Consider the following 22,212-nt stretch of genomic DNA (forward strand, 5'->3'; position numbering starts at 1 on the left):
AAAATCTGGAGTAACAATTATGTTTGGCAAAAGAAATCCGACTCAACAAATTATGATATGCCCCTAAATGAAATATTACAAATCCTTGTAAAATGTCTTTATGGGAAGTCTTTATTTGACACAGTGATATAAAATGATAAAAGCCAGCAAGAACAACCTGAGCAGTATAATCTAATAAACAAAAGACTGCATATATAGAGAGAAATTAGTTTTCTTAAAAAATTAGGTAAGGAATTATTGGCCCAACTGTGAGTGAGGAGAGAAACTGTTCCCTGGCTTTGATGTCTGTGTTTCAGTCTCTGCCGTCACAGTCACCGCGTGTGGAACGTCTTTACGGACTATGAAGAGGAACTGCTGGTCGTGGGAGGTTTAGGCATTCTATTTCCTCCTGTAAAGGACCAGAGCTAAACCGAAGCTCAGCCTTTTACAAGCTTTTCCCTGCCCTGCGCTTTTATGGACGCCAGCGACACGCTGGGCTCCAACTGCGCAGCCTCCGAGGCCTGCTTCTTCAGTGCCTCTTCGACCCCTCCGCACTCATTTCCAGCTCACGGGGGAGGACCTGCAGGACCTCCCCAGCTGAACGTGGCCATCAGTTTGTGGAGTGACAGTGACGTTGACAATGGACCCACTGTTACTGGTCACCAAGCAAGCAGCCTTTTTTTTTTAAGCATACTGGCTTTCAATAAGACAGGTTACTTAGCAACAGCCAAAGCGAAGGAACCGCAAAGAGGAAAGAAGGCAGTAGCCAGAGATGGTGCGTGCCTCCGATGAGCTGCCCGGCACGTATCTGGTTCCATTCAAGGTAAACAAGGAAGAGATAATGCTTGGCTATTTTTATATCATGAAGCAAAACTCTTTGGCTCCTGCCCAGAAGGGCAATTACCTCAAAGTCTTGGCAAGGCCCCTGTGGTATGTGAAATGGTTAGTGGTACAGAAGTAGGGGAAAGAATTACTGACCTTCATAAATACCGATGATATGAGGATGGCTGAGAGATGACATGATCTCAATTTCTCGTCTGATGTGAACCATGTCTAGTTCGTCCTTAATTTTGTCCTTACGGATGGATTTTATAGCGACCTATAAAGTCAGGAAATGAAATGTTACTCAGAGGGCTAAACAGACGCAATCCAGCCATTGTTGCGGGGAGGGCTGGGCGGAACATAAATACAGATGTTGCTTTGGGGCCACATCGACAACCACACCACAGAGCTCCGGAGCGACCCCCGCCATGCCTTTCGTTTAGAACAGCCTGGGGTTTGGGTCTTCTTTATTAAGCAGTGGCTGTTTAACCAGACATGGTTCATTTATTACAGGACCCTTGATCCTTTGGGGGTAAAAGAAGGGCAAAGGTGAGGGGCTTTGCGGGCCAAACGTGATTATGGGAGGTGAAATTCTAAGCATTCAGTTCACTGTGAAGCTGTAGTGATGACTTCAAAACAAACAAAAATCACCGTGTGGCCAATCCCATAAAGCCCGTTCACCCTCCTACCCCTCACTCCAAAGACTGCAACCTAGGCTGCAGTCACACGTCTGCATAGACTGATCTTGCATCCTCCTCCCTTCCGAGGACAGGGTCGATTACAAAGAACCAGGGCAAAGCAAACGGGCATGGCAGCTTCTCTCTGTTCAGTCCCTGTCGATTCCAGACGCTCCCTGCCCGTGTCTGTGAATCCGAATTCATAGAGAATGACCGAGGCCAGCACACAGACCACTCTAACATATGAGAAGACATGGGACCATAACAGGAGTCTAACAAGAAGAAATGCTTTTGCCAATGGATCTGTCTGTTCACCAACAAGTTGACAAAGGTCAGAAACAGGGAACCTACCAACCAAGCCACTGTCACATTATAAGCCTGCTTAGCTCCCCAAATGTGCCCTCCCCTGGCCTCCTTTCCTCATAGGCACACATCCTTCCATGTAAAAGGCTTCTAGCCCATCCCACCAGGTAATAAGGCATGGTGTTATGTGAAAAAGAATGCATATACACGAGAAGCAGCTACAACTAGCCGCAGCTGGACTATCACAGGTGACAGTTATCACAGGGGGGTCCCCAGCTCACCACAGCAACTCCTGCCCGGCCCAGCTCCCACCAACTATAAATAGAAACATTCCTTAACGAAAGCACTTCAACCTGAGCCTCATCAAGGACTGGGAGTCATTGCTAATGGGTTTGTTCTCTGCTAGCCTCCTGGAAAGTTGATTCAGATGGTCCAGCCCCCCTGGTAGTTCTCCTTGTACCTGACCCCTCTCTAGATCTGCACTTGGACAGCGCTCAACCTTCACAGCCATGGATAAGGGCTATGGCCGTGGATAAGGTCTGTGGTCGTGGATAAGGTCTGTGGCTGTGGATAAGGGCTACAGCCATGGATAAGGGCTACAGCCGTGGATAAGGTCTACAGTCGTGGATAAGGTCTGCAGCCGTGGGTAAGGGCTACACCTGTGGGTAAGAGTTACAGCCACGGTTCCAGTCCTCAACCCCCATACTTGGCACATGCTAGACCTAAACAGACATTCCAGCCCAGGCAGACATCAGGGAGAAAGAAAAAACAAAGGAGAGCTAGACCCCAGCCTAAAATGCGGTGGTGAAATCGGAACCCTGTGAGGAGCACCAGCCGTTAAAAGTGCTTTGCAGCAAGGCCTGCGGACAGGAGTTCGAGTCCTGTAACCCAAGTTTTGAGAGGAATAGAGGGAGGAGCGAGCCAAATACTGGCTCCTGTCTATCAGCCCAGCATTCCTCTGGTGACGGGGGTGAACACAATGAGAATCACCTGCCTGCTGGAAAAGCACAGCCGACTTGCCTGGAACACACAGTGCAGCAGGAGAAACAAGACAGCAGCCTTAGAGAACACAGTGGATGGTGAAAAGCGTCTCGCGAGAAGTAAAGTTGTCTCTGACCATCACATATGGACTGTAATGCACATGATGTGTGCAGGCACACACGCGCGCACACACACACACACACACACACACGTGCACACATGTGTACAAGTGCACAGCACACGCACCTGCACATGTGCATGCACACACATGCACACACACACACACACACACACTATGTAAAATGAACAAGCAAAATGTTTTCTTTAAAGGGGGCACACACGCTAAATGACGCTGCCCATACTTGCACATGAAGAAGATGATCTCTGGTCTCTCTGACATCCTGTCTCTGTGGGCAATCAAGAATGGTATAGGTAAAGGTATAACACAGGAGATGCATAGCTGGGAATCCAATGGAGGCACCACTCCCCTTAGATCCTGGGTGGACCGGGGGTCTGGCTAAATAAAACGCACAGAGATGAATGCGCCTTCAAACTTCAAGGCCCCACAGTGCCAGTTCAGAGTTGCACAGATCCTCATGATGGCCCCATTCAGTGTGCAGCAAGAAAAGCCTCCTCTGCTTACGTCAGATGGAAAACCATCACAGGGAAGCTTTCTCTTGGCTGAGTGAGGCCTGTATCCTGGGAGCTGAGTCCTGGATGAAGCAGACAGTGAGCACACACAGGGCCTGGAGAATGTGGGTGGCTGCTGGACCAACCTCCACATTCCTTCCAAGACTAAAGATGGGCCAAGGACAGAAACCACCCCTCTGGGTGTGCAGCAAGCTGAGCTTGGCCTCAAGGAAGCTCTATTGTCAAATCACAACTGCAATACATTCCTTCACGTTCCAGGGCCAGAGAAGTCAGGACATTCTAATGCATAAGAAAGTGAGCCCTCTGTCTACTCCCTGCAAGGGTCCAACGACAGGCCAAGGGTCTCACGGTGCCACTGCCAAGGCAAGGCTTCCAGCTGGGCACGGAAGAAAAGTGTCCATGTTCTAATCAAGCCCTACTCAGAGCTGCAGAAACTCAAAGGGCTCCACACTGCTAAAAACCAGGGTGACTGTACCCCCAACTGAAGCTTCTTTGCGACTGCAGAGCACCTTCCACTGAAAATGTCAAATGGGGTGGTAGTAAGTCAGGGGAAACAAAACCTAGAAGTCACTGAAAGCAGCCGAGGGGCAGACACTGGGTTCCATGTGGAGATGGCCCCTTCCACAGTCAGCCAGCCAGTTAACGGCAAACCACGAAAACAGTCCCAGCGAGCCTAAGAGTCGTTGTTCAGTGGACATCTAACACACAAGACGGGCTGTGTGTGCTGTGGATCTTGGCATCCTTCTCCTGCCGGCCTCTGCTTCGTGCCATCCCCTCCAACTGGCACGGCCACATGGCTCGTCTATATCCGCCTCACTCCATCTTCTTACCTAACAACTGACTCCTCTTTCTTTTCTTGTTTTCTGCACACTAGGCCTCTCTGTGTAGGACCCAGACAAGCAAAAGGGAGAGACCCATAACCACAACCCCTTCGTGGGTATCTGCCTCAAGAAGGTGACGGATAAGCTGAGCCAATGCCACAGATATTATGGGGGTAACTGTTAGAAGCATGGCTTGGTGCCCTGGCTGAAACCATTCTCTAGCTGTGTGACCTGGAACAGGTTATAGAACCTCCCTGTAACCCAGTTTCATTATCCATTTATGAGGAGCTAACAGAATCTGTTCCCTGGACCCACAAGCTCTGTATGTGAGATGCTTAAGACACGTTTGGGCCAGGTTACTGCTCAGGAAATGTCGGTCACTTTTACTCAGTGTCCCATAAGTAGACCCTTCCTTTCCTCCTCACAGCAAACTTGAATTCCTCCTGGTTTCTCAAGGTACAGTGAGTGGAGGTCTTCCTTGTGGCGATGGTGTTGGTTTCCCCCCCAAAGTGAAGGCAGGGCTGGACAGCGCCATCCTGGTTTTGTAATATAATGTCACCTTAAAACGGCAAGCTCAAGATAGGTGAAGCCATTGTGAGGACATCTGGTGCAGGACAACTCTATATTCTGTCAATTATATTTTAAATAAACGCTGATTGGCTGGTAGCCAGGCAGGAAGTACAGGCGGGAAAACCAGACAGGAAGTAGAGGTGGAACAATGAGAACAGGAGAATTCTGGGAAGAAGGAAGCTCTTCCAGCAGTCCTGCCCAGATCACAGAAGAGGTAGGATGTGAGCTGCCCCACTGAAAAAGGTACCGAGCCATGTGGCTAACATAGATATGAATAATGGGTTAATATAAGTTATAAGAGCTAATACGAAGCCTGGACTAATGGCCAACCAGTTTATAATCTTATGGAGACCTCCGTGTGATTTCTTTGGGGCTAAACGGCTGTGGGAACTGGACAGGACAGAAACCCCAACAAGCAGGCCCTCATGTTACAGACATTTTGATACCTGCACCCTTAGATTCAGACCAGACAGAAAGGCAAACAACTTGAACCCATAAAGCAACCCCAGGGTCAACCCAACTTCCTTCTTACAAATGCCCAGCAGCTAAACAGGGAAATGCAATGTCAGTGCTCACGACCTCGGCCTTCACGATTCGTGACTGTTCCTTCTTTTTGAGCACCTGCCCCTGACTAGGCTGCACATGCAAGAGGACACATCCATCCTCCATGTCCTCAAGGCAAGGGGTGGTGGAGATGCACAGACAATGAGAGGGGAAAAAATGTACAACGAAAAGGATGTCACTACTCTGGTGGTCGAGCCGTTTAAGGCCGTGTGTGGCGTTACACAGAAATGCCCATCTCCCCTGCTTTCCAACCTACACATATACAAAAGATCATGGAAAGAAGCAGAGGGCTTAGGACTGATGGCCAGATGTCTTAAATCACACATCTCCTCCCATCCCAGGTCCACTTCTTCCCAGCACAAGGCAGAGGGTGAGCTTGGGGCAAGAGGCTCAGGTGTGTGTGTGTCTGCCATACTGCAGCCACGATCATAAATGTCCCCCAGTCTAGACAGCACTTTGAGACGTATAAAACAGTCTACTTTTAAATAAGGCCACCTATAGTTTAATGTGGAAACCGTATGCGGTAGCAGCAGGCTTGGCCATGGAGCTGTGAATTCTGCCCTGTGCTGACTGCTTGCTGTCAGAGGCACACTCAGCCCAGCCAATTCCCCTCTCTTGTTAAATGTAACAGGCTCGGTCTTCTCTTCGGGGTTGGCAGATTTTCTTTCATTGACTAGTTAGTCACCACAAACCACCTGCCCTGCATGCAGCCTGCGGGGTCCAAGGTGGCTGCTCCACACCGACCAAAAGCCTGGTGACAAGCAAGGCCAGGGCAGGAGAAAGAAAGGCAGAGACCAGTTTGCACACAGGCTTTCTCCTGGCAGGGCGGCTTTGGGCAATCGCAGACCTCACGGCTCTGCTTCCTCACCTGTCAGTGGAGTTAAAGAGCCTGGACATCTGTTCACTGAACGGCAGTGTTTATAGACCAGGCCTGACTGAAGGACACAATGATGCAAGTCCTGAGTCATGCTCAGGGAGTCATTAGCCACAGCAAGTCGTAACGTAGACTGCCTCCCGCACGCCCCCATCCTCCTCCATCCTTATCCAGTGGCAAACACAGGTTGAAATTTAAAAACCTTTCCAGAGAGGCCCAGCATACAGTAGAAATTGCTCGGGGGCATGAGGGAGACTCTACGCTCTAACCAAGGTAGAGGCGGGTCTCTTTGGTCCTCAGTCTCGGTGTATGAATAGTTACTTATACACTGCTCGGTACTGGCCTGCAGAGACTATCCTAAAACGGCACCTCTCCAACAAGACATGCCTGGGCATCTTGTTAGAACATCAACTTTAAATCTAGAAGTATGGGGTGAGGCCTGGGGATGCTGGGTGTGCAGCAACCTGCTCAGTGAGGCAGTCATGTTATTCAGGAGCCAGCTCTGCCTGTTTGTCTCTGGTCCCGAGAGAGGAGCGTTTGCAATACCTGACAGTAACAGTTCTTTATTTTTTCTTGCAGTAGTGTAGATTGAATCCAAGGTCTTGTGCACACTAGGTAAGCACTCTACTTGAGCTGCATGCCCCGCCCTATTTTACTTATTTATTCATTTGATATGGGGTCTCCCTGAGTTGCCTAGAAATAGGTCTGTGCCTGCCTCAGCCTCCTGGGTGGCCAGAATATGGGCCTTGGCTACCAGGCCAAACTTCCAACGGTGCTCCTACTGAGAGCAAGAGCCGACGTCCACAGGCCTTATTTCATTTGGTCCTTAACTACAACGTCATTTTATAGGCAGACAGTAAGCCTGGGAACTGTTGACTTCTGAGGTTGTGGATACAGGTAGGATGAACTCAGATAAGGACCGGGTATGGTGGTGTGGGCTGTTAATCCCAGCAGTGCAGAGGCAGAAGAATCTCTGTGAGTTCAGGGCCAGCTTGATCTACCTAGTGGATTAATTAGCTCCAGGCAAGTCAGGGCTATAGGGTGAAACCCTTTCTCAAAACATAGAAACAAAAACAAACAAAAGAAAACTAAAAACAACAACAACAACAACAACAAAACAAAAAAACAGAATGTTGACATGGCAAAAAAACAGTGTTGAAGAATCCCTAAGTCTCCAAAGGCCGGTAAGATGGGTCTTCTGGGAACGAGGTTTCCGAAGTAAGGAAGCCTTGAGGGAACGAGCCTCCCAGGAAGAGGCCGATCATAAATCGCGTAGATCTAAGCCCAGCAACACCCGTTGGCAACCCCTCTGCCATTTACAAGGTGTGATCTCACGCCTGCCACGCTCCAGTTCCACGTGCCACCAAAAGAGCTGCAGGACACTGAACCAGGGGCAGCCTAGTAAGCAGGGTCCAGGGTCCACAGCAGGGGAGCAGCCTTGCAGCACAGCCAGGATCTGGGGCCTCTCACACAAGGACAGACTTCAGGGCAAAGCCTTGCTCCATCTGGGCCACACACACCCAAGATTCCCCAGATCACCAGAGGGCCGTTATTCAAGTCTTTGCCTAGATCATGATAATGCCACCCAGAAGTCTATGCTGCAACCCAAACCCTAATCAATTCAGTGACCCTCCACTGCGTGTGGAGCAGCGAGCTGCCAGGATTCAACAGGCCCCAGAGGGCCTGTGCCAGCTCTGCCTCAGGGCAGGTGGCGCCTCGCCTTCCTCTCCGGCCTGTTTATTCACGTTCCTACAAGGGTGTTTTTGCAGACAGGGGGTAGGGAGAATGGGGAGAAGCCAAGAATTGTATGTGTGTGCCCTGCGGCAGCTCACCACTGCAAGAAGTTCGGAAAACTGCGGTCCTCCATGACCCGTCTCGACCCTGTGTTTTCTAAAACTCCCATTAGAAACAAAATGATTGCTCGAGTGATTTCAATTTTTCTTCCACTATGAAAAAACAATGTGTTCTAACTCTGGACTTTAAATAACAAAGTTTGGTCTCCCTGGCCTGGGTCAGCTCAGAGCAATCACCGGGGATGTCATTATGGACTCAGTCATTCCACACTCCACTGTGCCTGCCCCATCCTTCTTTCCTCTTCAAGGACTGGGCCAAGAATGGCCCCATGTTGCAAGAAGGGGAACTGAGGGCTAAGGAATCTCAGGACAGATTTGCACTCCTTGTATTGTGTCAAGGTTTTATACACACAAGCAAGTGACCACGGCTGACCTGGAAAGAACCAAGAAGGGTGGACAGAGGGTACATGGACAGGCAGTGCTGGGAGAGCATGCCAACAGTGAGTTGGTCAAGAGGGGCAGGCAGGTTCTCTGAACCAACGACTGTCAAGGGATGAGCAGCGGACGCCCCAACCGGGTGAGAGGAGGGAAACCTGCTGTCACAGGGGTTTGGTTTGGTTTGGTGGGTTCAGAGGGGCAGGCGGGGAGGAGGTCCTTGATTCTTTGGAGACAAGGTCTAATTATGTCATCATGGCCGACCTGGAATTCACAATACCAAAGACTTTATATCTCAGGTGACTTACTATAGTCTGAGGATTGAGAATTGTCATCTCAGACCAGAATCCCTGACCCTGTTGTCTCTTAGTCTTCTGTAACTTATATATGACACACTCATATTACACACTCAATGGCTAACAGGTAATGAGCTGCCCGTGTATACAGAGGACAATTAAAAGTGAGCTGCTTCCTGCAGGAAGCCAGCGGCCCGGATAATTTACCCCCAGCATATGGAAACTTTGCTGCCAGGAAACATTTCACTTGTGCGGGCTCAAAGTTAAGCCTCTGGATGACGCAAGGCCCAGAGCCAAAGTGGATGGGTGTCTTTACGGTCTACTCATGGCCCAAGGCATCAAAAACTTACTGGTAGCATCAGAGATGTTAACTCAGACATGGTCAGATACGCAAAAGCACTCAAAACGCAAGGCTGGGAGCTGTGCCTAGAATCACCAAATTGCTGCTTATTTTTAGCCGTGCACATTTCTGCAGTGCAACTGATTTATTTTTAGTGCACGTATGTGGTGTATGTGCATGTTTATGGAGGGCGGGGCACATGGGTGGATCCCTGGGTATGTGTATGCACACACATGTGGAGACCAGAGGTTGCCATTGTCTTTCTTGGTCAGTCTCCATCATATATATCGAGGCGGGGGTCTCTCCCTTGAATTCAGAGTCCGTGGCATTGGCTAGTCTAGTTTGCTTATTCTGAAGAGCTGGTCTCTGCCTGCTGTGTGTTGGGATTACCGGTGAACCATCACACACACACCCAGTCTTTTACAGTGGAGCTGGAGATCCAAACTCAGTTTCTCATGCCTGCACAGCAAACACCTTCGTACCCACTAATCCATGTCCCCAGCCCATGAAGTGTAGCTGGTTTTCAGGACAGGTGGCAGCTGTCCTGAGAAGGGGTAGAAGGGATGAACCTGAGGTCAAGCAAGCCTATAAGCTGGAAGATCTCCAACCCAATCTAGGATCCCTGCTGCTGTTCAGAGCAGGACTCAGGAAGTCAAGGCTGGACAACTTGTATTTATGGACTTCTGAACCCCATAAAGTTCCAGACGGAACCACCGAGAAGCCAGCATCAGGACTCAGGCCTGTCAGTACTTTGAGGAACTTGCTGGGAGGTCCTAGAGTAATTAAGTCACAAGCTCTGTTTTCCCATCTGACAACGAGGCTGGCCTCAGGAGGCCAGTATGGGAATCATACCAGGCTGTGTACAGGATGGAGCAGAGAGAATGCAAAGAGCAACCAGGGCTTCCTAAGTAAACACAGGAGCTGTAAAGGTGGTAGGATGTCCCGTGCCTGCCGCCCTAAGAGTCCCAAGGTTGTTGAAATATAAGCTCAGCTCCCAAACTCAACAATACGCAAGACTAAAAGCCCGAGCAGGGAGTCCGGGCGTAGAAACTGGCACACAAAGGCTTATTAACATTTACACGTGAGGCGGGATCCTATGGCAGAATTATTAATAAATTGAGAAAGAAAATGACAGCTCTGCCTAAGCAATATGAACTGTTTTATAGCCTGGTACAGGACTGTAACCTCCCTTCAATGTCAGGGTGATGTCGGCAGAGCTGTGGGAACAATGTTGCTTTCGTTGGGTACAAACCTTGCTCCAATTTCTGAAGCCTGATTTGCTATCAGACATGAAGCATACTGGGTGGGGGGGCTCCCCATCCTCCATCCTTGCTTAATTCTCTGCAACCGCTACTTTTAAATATTAATATTAACTTCAGATGGCAGTGAACCACTGACCTTAGAAACAATGAGCAAAGGACACAAAAGACCTAAGAGGCCAAGATCACTTTCCAAAGAGAAAGGGAACTCATCTATGGAGTTCACCTTGGCTGGGGATCTGAACAAAGACGTTGGAGTCTTAAGATGGTGAAATACACCGGGCAGAATCAGGGGACTGATAAAGGGGGGAGGGGGGGTCACGTGTGCCACGGAGCCATCCGTGTTGGCGTGGATGCAGAAGAGTTAGCCGGCTGAGCAAGTTCGTTACAGATGCTAGAATGTGGAGGGACCCTGGTGGAGGGCATGACAGGGAAGGGCGTCCAGGGACATGAAGCCACTGCTTGCAGGAGAGTTTTATATTGTCTTTACCGTGGAGGCTCTAACTGATAAGGAAAGATTCATCAGAAGTTATTTTTATCCCGACAGAATTCCTGCTATTAGGACATTATGAATAGCAGTTCTGGTGTGCAAGGCCATAGCACAGAGGGAGTGAAGATGTCACAGGCTTCAGTCTGTCACCTCAGCCACCCTACCAGCAGCAGTCAACACCTTTGTTCCCCGCAAAGGGAAGTCCTTGGTGCTCACTGTTCTGAATGAATAGGCTGATCCCAGCCCACACCCCTAACAGAAGGTCTTCAGGCTTCCCAGCTCCCTAATTAGCACCCCAACAGCAACCCTTCTGGCTACAAAACAGTCCCAAGCAAGGGCAATGGACCCCATGGAGTATACTCCTCTTGGGCTGGCATTTCCTGAACAACCCCCTAGCCCCATCTCAGTGGAGACTTAGCCAGTACTACATTCTTGGTTTCCCACCCCTGAGAAAATTGAGGAAGGGACTTGTGATCATCCTAGGGACTCTAGGGATGGCCTGGGTGGGAGTGTTGTGTGATATTTTACTCTTTTGGCTTTTTGAGGGCCCAGACACCCAGCTCCCTAATAAATCACACACGGTCTTATTCTTAGTTATGAATGCCTGGTCTTGTTTCTTTCCAGATTTTCTTAAATTATCCCGACTACCTTTTGCCTCTGGGCTTTTATCTTTCTCTATTTCTGTATATCTTTCTTTGTTTCTTTCTCCATGCTTGCCGTGTAGCTGAGTGGCTGACCCCTGACGTCCTCCTCTCCTTGTTCTCTTGCTCCTTCTTCTGTTTGTTCTCTCTGCCTGCCGGCCCCACCTACCCTTACTCCTGCCTTGCTATTGGCCGTTCTTCTCTTTATTAGGACCATCAGGTGTTTTAGGCAGGCACAGTAACACAGCTTCACAGAATTAAACAAACTCACCAAAACCAAAAATTACACACCTGAAAATAATATTCCCCAGCATAGGAGAGTATGTCATGTCCCTGAGGTCATCCTAGGGACTCCAGGGAAGGCCTGGGTGGGAAGTGTGTCATGTCTGGAGGTTCCTGCCTGTCACTTTCTCTGCCAGGATCCTTCCACATTCTATCATCTGCTAACTTTTCCATCCTGCCAAGGATTCCACATTGGTCTTGAGACACTGTCTTATTGTTGGACACCTGGGTGCCCTCCCACCCCATCCCCCTCACCAATATTCATAAACTCTATTCACAGCAAAGCCACCTCTCCAGCATATCCAAACCAAGCCATAGTACATCCAGGATGGAGCAAGCACCCAGCACAGAGTCCGTCCAAAGACTGGCTGTGAAGATGCACGCCAAGAGTTTTAAAAGGCAGGGCTAAAACTACCGCAGGTCCCTTCATTCCACCAACCCAAACCACAGCCACCTGCCACCAAGCCTTCCATTACCTGTCTCTGAGGCGCTGAAGCCCCAGCTGCTCCCAGATCCCTTGCCTGTGAACGTCCCATCTTTCCAGTGGAGCCGAGAAGAGGTTCATGGTGACTCACAGCAATTGTAACAGTGATCATGGTAATTACCCGTTATCAAGCTCTCAGTAGACGCCTGGCCCCGGGTACCATTCTGTTAGATCTCTCAGCCTCCCGCTCATTAAAGTCTTGCAACAACAGTATTATGCCTTCGCGGTGAACATAGATGAAGCCTGAGGGAGGGTAGGGAACTGCTGGTTCAGAGATACAGAAATATATATATCCCAGAGCCCGGGGGCCAGCGACCCTGTGATTGGTCCAGTCCCTGGCAAGGAGTAGGGAGGTGGTAAGTGAGCTCAGCTAGAATCTCTGAACTTAAGGACAGAGCCACCTTCTGAAGCCTTTCTCTGGCTCACACTTAAACCACTTTCATCTTAAAATACGCATCCGTATGTAGACCTTTCCACTGTCCACCTGGTCAGTGAAGGCAGACAGACACAGGCAGTCAGGGAGGCCTGGGAGCTGTGCTTCTTCAAAAGGTGGTAATGCGTTCATTCCCTCAGCAAGCAACTGCCGGGAAATGGCTCTAGAGAAAGCATTGATTCTGCAGAGCAGGGCAGAGACCTTCGCTTCGGGTGGCTTCTACTCACCCTCAATCTCTGTTGGAATGGGATGTGACAGTTTCACTTGCCTGATCCTGGTCAAAATGACAGGTTTGGAACCCATCCGGATTCCTCAGGCTTGCTCTCATCCTATAGTTCTCAGGAACACAGTAACTGCGTGGTAAAATACTGTAGGGCTTCCTTGGGGAAGGAAGATCCAAAAGGACCATTTTGACATGCTTGGCACGGAAGTGCAAGATTCCGCATCTCCTGGCAAACCTTGTTCACACCTACAAATACTTATCAGTCATTGTGCCACCCAAACCCCAGTCAAAATATACTCTAACGAGGAGGAAGGGTGTTCATGGTCAATACCTGGGCATAGCAGGCAAACTACAAGGCAGGAATCGCCATTGTCTTGACTCCTGCGTACCCAAAAGCCAAGGGAGAGGCTAGAACTTCCTGTCAATGCCTGAGTTGGGACGGATCAGACAGGATGACTATCCTAAGCCTTCATCTCCCACTCAAACCTGCTTCACTAACTACAAGTTGCTGGAGTCAGTTTTCCCCGACCCCGCTGCGGCCTGCATCAGCTGCTTTTGTACTTGTGGTTAAGGCCACAGCCTGTACAGGGCCGTGCTGTATACAGGACCCTCTAAGTGCACGTCACCCCACTGTATTTTACAGCCCCCCCCTTCACAAGACAGGCTAAACTGCAGGAGATAACAACCAATCTAAAAAGGACCATGTCATGTTCCCACGGGTCATGAGTCAACATGACAGTTTCAACCCAGATCCTCACAGGCTGCAGCCCTGTTGCTCCCACTGGGTCACACATGTCCCTCCGCATTCTGTGCAGTTTATGGAATCACCTGGTAAAGCACGCATTGGCATGATGTAACACTTCTCTCCTCTGGAGACTGGGGTTCAGGGGGTAGCTCAGATATCAAACTGTTCATGAGTGGTGGTGATCTGGTCAGGACGCTGAGCTAAACGGCACAGTACAGAGTGCATAGCCCCAGAGACACTCCTCCCAGAGCACTGCCTTCATAAAAACCAGGCCCTCCCTGCAGAACTGTGAAACCCAGCCACCAGGGGCCAGAGGCATCCCTGCGGAGCCCCACCAGGCTGTTTTCTGGTGTACCATACCGACAAATCCCAATGTTCCCCAGATGTTCTCCATGTAAAACATTTGGTCTGAGACACAGCTCTCCTCTCCCCTCAAACTCTTACATTTGTTTAATGGTCTCCTACAGCTCAGCTAAAATATCCCGGAGCAGACATCTGAAGCCAGCCTGTCTCTGATGTGAGCACCCCATCTGCAGAGAAGACGGACGGAGAAGTCAAGAAGGCAATTCTTCCCGAGAGCTAGGCGCTAAGCAGGTCCTAAAGCGTAAGCTATGGGCAGATAATAACGCAAGCTGCTTTCAAGTGTGCTTCTGAGTCCATCTCAGAACTAACCTAAGGCTGATGCTCCAACAGAGACTGGTCTGGCCTGCTGAAGAGGCCAAACGCGGCTTCTCATCCCCTCAAGACAACAGCCGTTCAGAATTCTGTCACCTGAGCAACACAGATGATTGACTAAGGACTGTTTTTCTGGTTTCAGTTTTCCAAACAGCATGGCTCCTTCATTCCCAAACCACTTACCCCTTAACCCACAGTCTAAGGCACAAGTAACAGGTTGAACATAGGAAATGCACATGATCTTGAGTCATGAGATCAACCCAGCTCAGCCACGTGCTAACCAAGTGATGACCCCAGGAGCCTTACTCCCCACACTGCTGGTTCATCCAATGATTCAAAAACACAGACTTTACTAGATTCTCTCTCAGAACCGATACAAGAATGGAGCATAGCTTCCATAAAAGCCACTCAAAGAAAAGCCCCAGAACCCACGCCCTGGGCCCCTGCAGACACACATGCAGAGTGTTCACGTTAATGTAATTCCAGAACGTATAGTCACAGTAAACATGTAGAGAAACTGGACACATGGAATCAGAAACAGCCTCTGTGATAGAATCAAAATGTGGCAGCTACAGGGATGGGGACATGAACACATGGGTCCAAATCCTCAGCACCCATATAAAAAGCTGTTCAGAGTAGCTTAGATCTATAACCCCAGGACTGTGCAGGTGGAGACAGAAGGAGCCCAGGGCTGCTGATTAGGCAGCCTAGTCTAGTCTATGGGTCCTAGGTTCAACAAGAGACACTGTCTCAAAAATAAGGAGGAGGGGGCTGGAAAGGTGACTCAGCGGTGAAGGCCACATACTGCCTTTGCAGAGGATCCCAGCATCTGTGTCAGGTAGCCCATAACCATCTGTAACTCCAGCTCCAGTGGACTGGACACCTTGGCCTCTTCGGGTACCTACACTCACATGCACAGACTCATACCCACCAGGAAGACACCTAACATCAATTTTCACCTCCACGTGTACACACACACACACATACACACACGGATGCACCTGCATATGTGGACGTGTGCATGCACATACACACACACACACAAATACACACACACACGGACGCACCTGCATATGTGCACGCATGCACGTACACACACTCATACACACGGATGCACCTGCATATGTGCACACACACACACACACACACACACACACACACACACGGATGCATCTCCACATGTGCACACATACATACACAGAAAAAGATAAACATAAAGTCTTTGGGGACCTGCCAACTAACTTTACTTTTAATCTTTAACTCCTGAGTCTCAGGAACATCCAGGATTCCAGGAGGCCATTTCTTTTGTTATAGAAAAGGGATAATTCCATCTTTCAAACTGCCCCCCTCAAAACAAAGGAACAAAAGTTGATGGAGAAGACAGGCATGCTGTAAACAGGAGACGTGGAGATTCCTGAACACTACTGAGGAACATTAGGAGTGAGCTGAAGGCTGGCACCAAGGAAACGGCTGGGTAGTTGTCCTGTCAGAGGTTTCCTCAGCAGACGCCTCCAGTTTTGAAGGATAATGGTTCATCTACAAGTGGCCTTTGTCCACTGGAAAAACACACGTGCATCCAGAATTCTATTATAACACATTAGTATTTCCACATTAAACATCCGATTCGCCAGGTCCTGCATTTCCTTGCTTGCAGCTCAGGGCAGGCTGGATGTGCAGGGGCTGGGAGGCAACGTTTCTCATTCACTTCTGCTTGGTTATCACCCAGCCAGACCAACACTGTCCAACCCTGCAGTCTCTGTATCATGAAACACAGCACTCTCTAGGGCCAGGAAATCACTGCACACTCATAACTGCCCCTTGGAGGGCTAAAAAGCTGATTTTAGACTTTACCGCCATCACTGCTAAGAACAGGCAAAGTGCAATGAGCTAAGCTATAGAAAATGCCCGGGGCCCGCGTGCATACGGTACTGTATACGTTCCAAGCATGCTCGTGGTTATTCTTATCAATGTTACTAACACACAGAGCTATGCAGACATATGTCTGAGCACATTACCGTCAGGCTTCAAACGCTAAGCCTCAGAGGGAGATGTCAGAGGGCAAAGCGAGAAGGGGCTGAGAGAAAGGAAGCAGCTGTCACCTCTTTGGAGAGGCCATTTCAGGCCACCCCACTAAAAGAAGTCCCTCCAGACATGCCTCTGCAGCCCCCCAGGGAATCGATACTTACCGGATGGAATTATTTCCCTGAAATAAACAGACAGGCAAAGGTCACTACCACTGGGGCCTAGAAAGAAAACAAACCAGCTGCCGAGCTACAGGCAAGCCTATGACGCAACAGGGCCAAAGGTTGCAGCCCAGGCCCTGTGGGACGACTTGGACAACCAGGTCCCTGTGGAGAAAACATACCAGGGGCAAAGCTCTGGGAGGCTCATCCTGCTAGGAGCAGTGTGACCAGGCATAGATGCGGACATCTTCAGGAGCCCAGATCCCTAAGCCTCTGGGATCCCATGCTACACACAAACGGTGCTCTCCACACCAGCGGGGCACAATGCCCTGGGGTCACATTGGCTCAGTCAGTCTTTATCAAGTTGTGTGTGTGTTATATACCTCTCACACCAAACAGGGCTGGCACACAATAGGCCTATGGGAATATCTCTGAATAAATTAAACATTTTCCTTGGGGACAGAGACAGACCTGTGGGGACAGACAGCGATCTAGAGGTAGACGCTGTAGATCACAATGTTCACATGAGTTATTTCTCCAAGCAAACTTCCTAAATACACCTGGACTTGTCTCTAAGCAATTGGAAGAAAGTGTGCGTTTGACTTTCCAGAGAACCTGCCTAAGTCAGAGGCCGTGAGTGGCGGTAGCATCGTGGTTCAGGATTCAGATCCACTTACAAGCTGCGGAAGTGTGAAAAAGAGCATCACTTTCCTCTGCCTCCGCTCGTCCAGTGTCAAAGAGGAGGAACAGGTGTGCGCACCCCTAAGGTGCTGGACGAATGCAGATCCGCGATTTCACACGTTTCGAATGCCACCGACACGCAATGACTCTTAGATGGTTGCTATTATCACATCGCGGTAGGATAACAAGAAGAGAAGACAAGCTTCTACCCCGAGACAAGGACCGAGGGTCTCTGTGCACTCTGCTTGTTATAAAACACAGACAGCGGGGCTGGAGAGATGGCTCAGTGGTTAAGAGCATTGCCTGCTCTTCCAAAGGTCCTGAGTTCAATTCCCTGCACCCACATGGCAGCTCACAACTGTCTGAAGATCCAGTTGCAGGGGATCTGAAACCTTCACACCGATGCACATAAAATAAAGTTAAATAAACCATAAAAATATTTTTTTAAAAAAAGGGGGGACTAGAGAGATGGCTCAGTGGTTAAGAGCATTGCCTGCTCTTCCAAAGGTCCTGAGTTCAATTCCCGGCAACCACATGGTGGCTCACAACCACCTGTAATGAGGTCTGGTGCCCTCTTCTGGCCAGCAGACATACACACAGACAGAATATTGTATACATAATAAATAAATAAATATTTAAAAAAATATTTAAAAAAAAAACACAGACAGCATAAACCGGTGGGGTGTGTCTCCAGACATTACTGCACTGTCAAGACCTGTTTCTTAAAATGCCAGCTGCAGTGGGCTCCCTTCCCTTCGTATCCTGGTCAACTTGCAAACGCTGCGTGTCCTAAGCACTACCCCAATCCTGCTAGTCAGATCCTTGGGGGCAGGGGTGGGGTAGGGGTGTCAAAGACAGTCTGTGAACGTCCACAGCTATATCCCGTAGACTGGCTTGTCCCTCCAAATTTAAAAAATCACTAGATACACAAGCGCCCTGACTAGAGGAACCGCATCCCTGTATCCCCAGAGGCTTGCATGCTGCCTGACACAGGACATAGTCCAAAAATATCAGCTAATTCCAGTCAGTGGCAACCCTAGAAGTATTTCGTATTTGGGGAGGTTTCGGGCATACATCAAACAATGCAGATACAGGCATTTTCTCACTCATCTTTAAGCTCACCGCTATCTCCCAGGCTCCCATCTAGACATGGGAGGTACCGCAAAGTAGCGGAAGGGGTGCTGGCAAGGCAGTGCCAGGAGCTGCGGGGAGGAGGAGCAGCCCGTGCCTACCTCATTAAACCTGGCACACACAGAGCAATACATTCTGCCGGACAGAACTTCCTGGGTGGGTGGAATTGATCTGTCATGCACTATCCATGGGTAGACGCCAGGCATCCAGGGCTACTGGCCACTTAAAAGGTGGTTTGTGCAATCAAGAGACTAAATTTTCCCTTTGATTTCACGGTAATTAATTTTTAATAACCACGGGTGTCCCTATTTGACAGCGCTGGTCTAGGGCAGTAGAGAGATTAAAAACAAGTTGGGGTGGGGGTGGGGCAGGCAGCATGCACCATGAACAGGGGGCATTCAGTGTACCACATGCTATCCAATGCCTCTCACCCAATTACCAGATGCCGAATGTTCCTGGGTGTAGGGAACATGGAACAAGCAAAGTCGGGTGCGAGGCACTGGGCTCAGCTGGAGTTTTTACAGCCCCGTGACCAGTGGAAGTGGTAGGCAGCCCAGCCAAGCCCCAGAGACTGAAGCTAAGAACACGGCGCTGTCAGTAAAGGCCGACAGAGATCTCCTTCTCCCTGTCAACTCTACTGGTGGTCACTTTGTCCTTGGCAAGCACATCCCACCGGGTCCAGGACGCTGGGCAGATTTTACGAGGTTTCTTCACGTGATGCATGAGCACAGATACAAGGCTCTTAAATTCCTCTAGAAAACTGGTGGCCGAGCCAAACATTTCATAGAATTAGAGCTCATTCTGGGGCTGAAAGGAATGCCAGACGGCGCTGCCCCCAGAGAAATGCTAAATATTTGTTTTGTTTTGTTTCCTTCATGAGCTGTTTTAAGAAACAATTGCTTTTTCTACTTGAAGCAAAGAGAGGGGGGAGGAGACGGTTTTGTGGGTTTTGTTATTTTAAAAAAAAATTATGTTTTTGTTTTGTTTGTGGTTTGCAAACGGCATCACCAGATGAAGCAGTACAAAAGTAATTTTTGAAATTTTTCGAAAATAGTATTTTCCTGTTAAAGGGGGGCCTAATTCCTTTCTTCTTAGGTTTCACTTAATCCCCAGTGCTGGGGATTGAACCCTGGGCTTTGCACGTGCTAGGGAAGCGACCAACCACTGAGTTACAGCCCTGGCCTTTTCTTGTACTGTTTGATTTTGAGACAAGGTCTCGCCAAATTGCCCAGGTTGGCCTTGAACTTACAATCCTCCTGCCTCTCAGTCTCTCAAAGGGCTGGGATTATAGGCCAGCTCCACCAGGCCTGGCTGTGAGATTTCATCAGCAAACCAGATACTGCAATCACTCATACACTCAGGTCGTCCATATTTCTTAGCCACACAGATACAGCAGAAGGTGAGGCTGTGGAGTGTCTTACAGTGGAGGAGGAGGAGCAACGAGCAGGGGGCACCACCGCCTGCCCTGAGAAGCCATTTTTAAAGACCCCTGTGGCCCTTGAGCCATACTATTGGTCAAAGCCTGGCACGGGCAGGTTCGAAAAGAGGGACCGTTGAAGGTACAGAGTTCTTTTCTAAACTACCATCCAAAGGGGTGAAAGTTGAGCCAATGGGTTCAGGAAAGGAGCTAATAAAATCCACCACCGCCTCCTCTCTGTGCCTTCCTGATAGGACTCTCAGTGTCACTAATGAAAGTAAATGGAGTGGAATTCTTCTCTCACGCCAACAAAGCAAACCATGATGGCATTTTTTTCCAGACACACACTAACTCCACCGTCCAGTCGGTTTACAGTTCCTCAAGTGCTTAATTTACAACCTGGGGAGAGTGTTTTGGAAACCTCAAAGATGACTCCTGCAAATGTAGAGCCTGCACAGTCTGCAGAACTGCAGAGGGTCGCTCAGATGGGGTCAGAAGGCTGGGGTCTCCAGAGGAAGCCTGGCAGCTCAGGAGCGACCCAGGCAAGGAGGGTTGCACAGCTCCCAAGAAGTGAGGAGCAGATGACACATCAGCAGCCTGTGTTCAGCCTCCTCCTCTCCCCAGCCACACAGAAGCATATCGGAGAACCATGCTGTAGTCCTGGCTGGTCCACTTTGTACATGGTGGTAAGGAGAGGGGAACAAAGCCCCCAGGGGAACTTCCTGCCACCTCTGGCCTTCTCCAACTTTCCCTTCTCTGGGTGCTGATAAACTCTTCCTGCAACGGTTGTCCACTCATTCATTCCCTGAGTACCTACCCTCCACACCACCAGTGAGACAGAAGCTCATTTCTTCCCTAGAGGCCGATGGACAGGAGGGGCTGGTCACACAAAAATCCAACCTACACGCTGGGAGGAAGCCAACGCTGAGCTGGGACAGAGGAACGAGGAACGGATCTTGAGGACCATGGCAAATGCAGAATGGAGTCCTTGTGAAAGCAAGGAAAGGTTTTAACGGAGAGAGCCAGGGGTCCTCAGGTTCTCCACAATGGTCTCTTTCCAGTGTTGTTACTTTCCAGATCCCACTGCCCCAAGCCACAGGATTACAGCTGTGTACCACCAACCCACTTTTGACACAAAGCCTCAATCCAGGCCTTATCACTGGGGGCTGTGGACCCCCCAGACCCTGAATTTCCTGTCAACAACTTGCTTGCAGCTGCTCTGAGCATGAGACCGGGGAGTGGGTTCTGATGAGCCTGCAGCTGAAAGATGCCGAGAGCTTTAGTCTAGTCTCAAAGCTGTGCAAGCATGACCACAATTGTACAAGACGTTCATGACCCCCAAAATAAACACACCAGGTAGCAGCCACTTCCCATTTGCTGCCAACTCCACCATGGGCCTTGACAACTGCCGATCTTTCTGCCTCCACACACTGGCTGTCATTTTGATTCATATGCTGCGTGGTGGCCTTTCATGACTTAGCATGATGTCTTCAAGTTTGCTCCATGCTGCAGCATGTATGAAGCCCTTCTGTTGCTTCACGTTGCTAATAACATTCCACAAATAATCAATAAAACCATGCAAGAGATCGCAAAGAATATTCTAAGGAGAGGGAACACACCAAATTTCATGCATCCACGCATAGGGAGGTGAACACTTGTGTGCCTTCCTCTTAACCTGTTCCGACCCATTGTGAACACATTTCTGTGTGCACATGTGTTTATATTTCCCCTGGGTAGACCTGGGAGTGAAACTGCCCAGCCCTAGCTTTCGCATACAGTTAAAAGTTTACTGAAGAATCTCTCCATGAAGCCAACATCTGGCTGCTCCTGGGCTGTTTCCAGGGAATTTTATCAATTCAGCCAGACTCCAGTCACGGGTGGGTCATCTGGCCCAGCCCCTCCTCTCCTGGATCCTGGGATTCTCTTGCCGTTACACTTGCCAGTGTCGTCTGGACCGGCGCAATGATAAATGCATTCTGCTTTAAAGCAGATACTTCGCAAATCATAACTTACAGATGCTCTGAGACTTTCATGTGGGAAAGATGAATGAGAACTCTGCTGTCTGACTCTGGAGCCACTGAGGACAGGAAGCCGCAGCCAGGATCCCGACAAGCCCTGCATATACGTCTCTCCCTGACAAACGCATGAGCAAATGTAACAGCAAAGGAATGTGTGCGGGGAAGGGTCCGCCTGCCTTTGCAGACACGGCTCTCCTCATCCATTCATCCCCAGTCTTGTGTTTCCTTGCCAACGAATGGAAATGTTCCTCGGGTCAGGGAGGATAAGCTTCAGTGGCTGCACCTCTCCGAAAGTCCCTAGCTAGATTTATTCATCTCAGCTCCGTCCTGCAAGACTTGGTTGGGGGCCCGACATCATGCTTGGCCCTCAGCAAGGCATCATCTCTGGTGGGCAGCGTGAGATGGGTTCAAGGCAGTTAGACAGGGTGTAACACAGAAAAGGAA

At 49.5% G+C, this 22,212-nt stretch overlaps 1 protein-coding gene and 1 long non-coding RNA gene across 2 annotated transcripts in view; one reads left to right on the top strand and one right to left on the bottom strand.

Moving 5' to 3' along the window:
• Positions 1-22,212, bottom strand: part of Nuak1 (NUAK family kinase 1) — a 69,408-nt gene that overhangs the window by 39,651 nt on the left and 7,545 nt on the right. The window contains exon 2 of the mRNA XM_048418162.3: positions 958-1,078. Coding sequence (XP_048274119.2) covers positions 958-1,078 — 121 coding nt within the window. The remainder of the gene's footprint in view (positions 1-957; positions 1,079-22,212) is intronic.
• LOC125389597 (uncharacterized) lies at positions 424-14,460 on the top strand. The gene is made up of 2 exons (XR_007228495.3): positions 424-802; positions 14,131-14,460. It is a non-coding gene; the product is annotated as an uncharacterized LOC125389597 (long non-coding RNA).

This window comes from Myodes glareolus, chromosome 26 (assembly GCF_982192425.1).
Source record: "Myodes glareolus chromosome 26, mMyoGla1.1, whole genome shotgun sequence".
In the NCBI taxonomy this organism is placed as follows: domain Eukaryota; kingdom Metazoa; phylum Chordata; class Mammalia; order Rodentia; family Cricetidae; genus Myodes; species Myodes glareolus.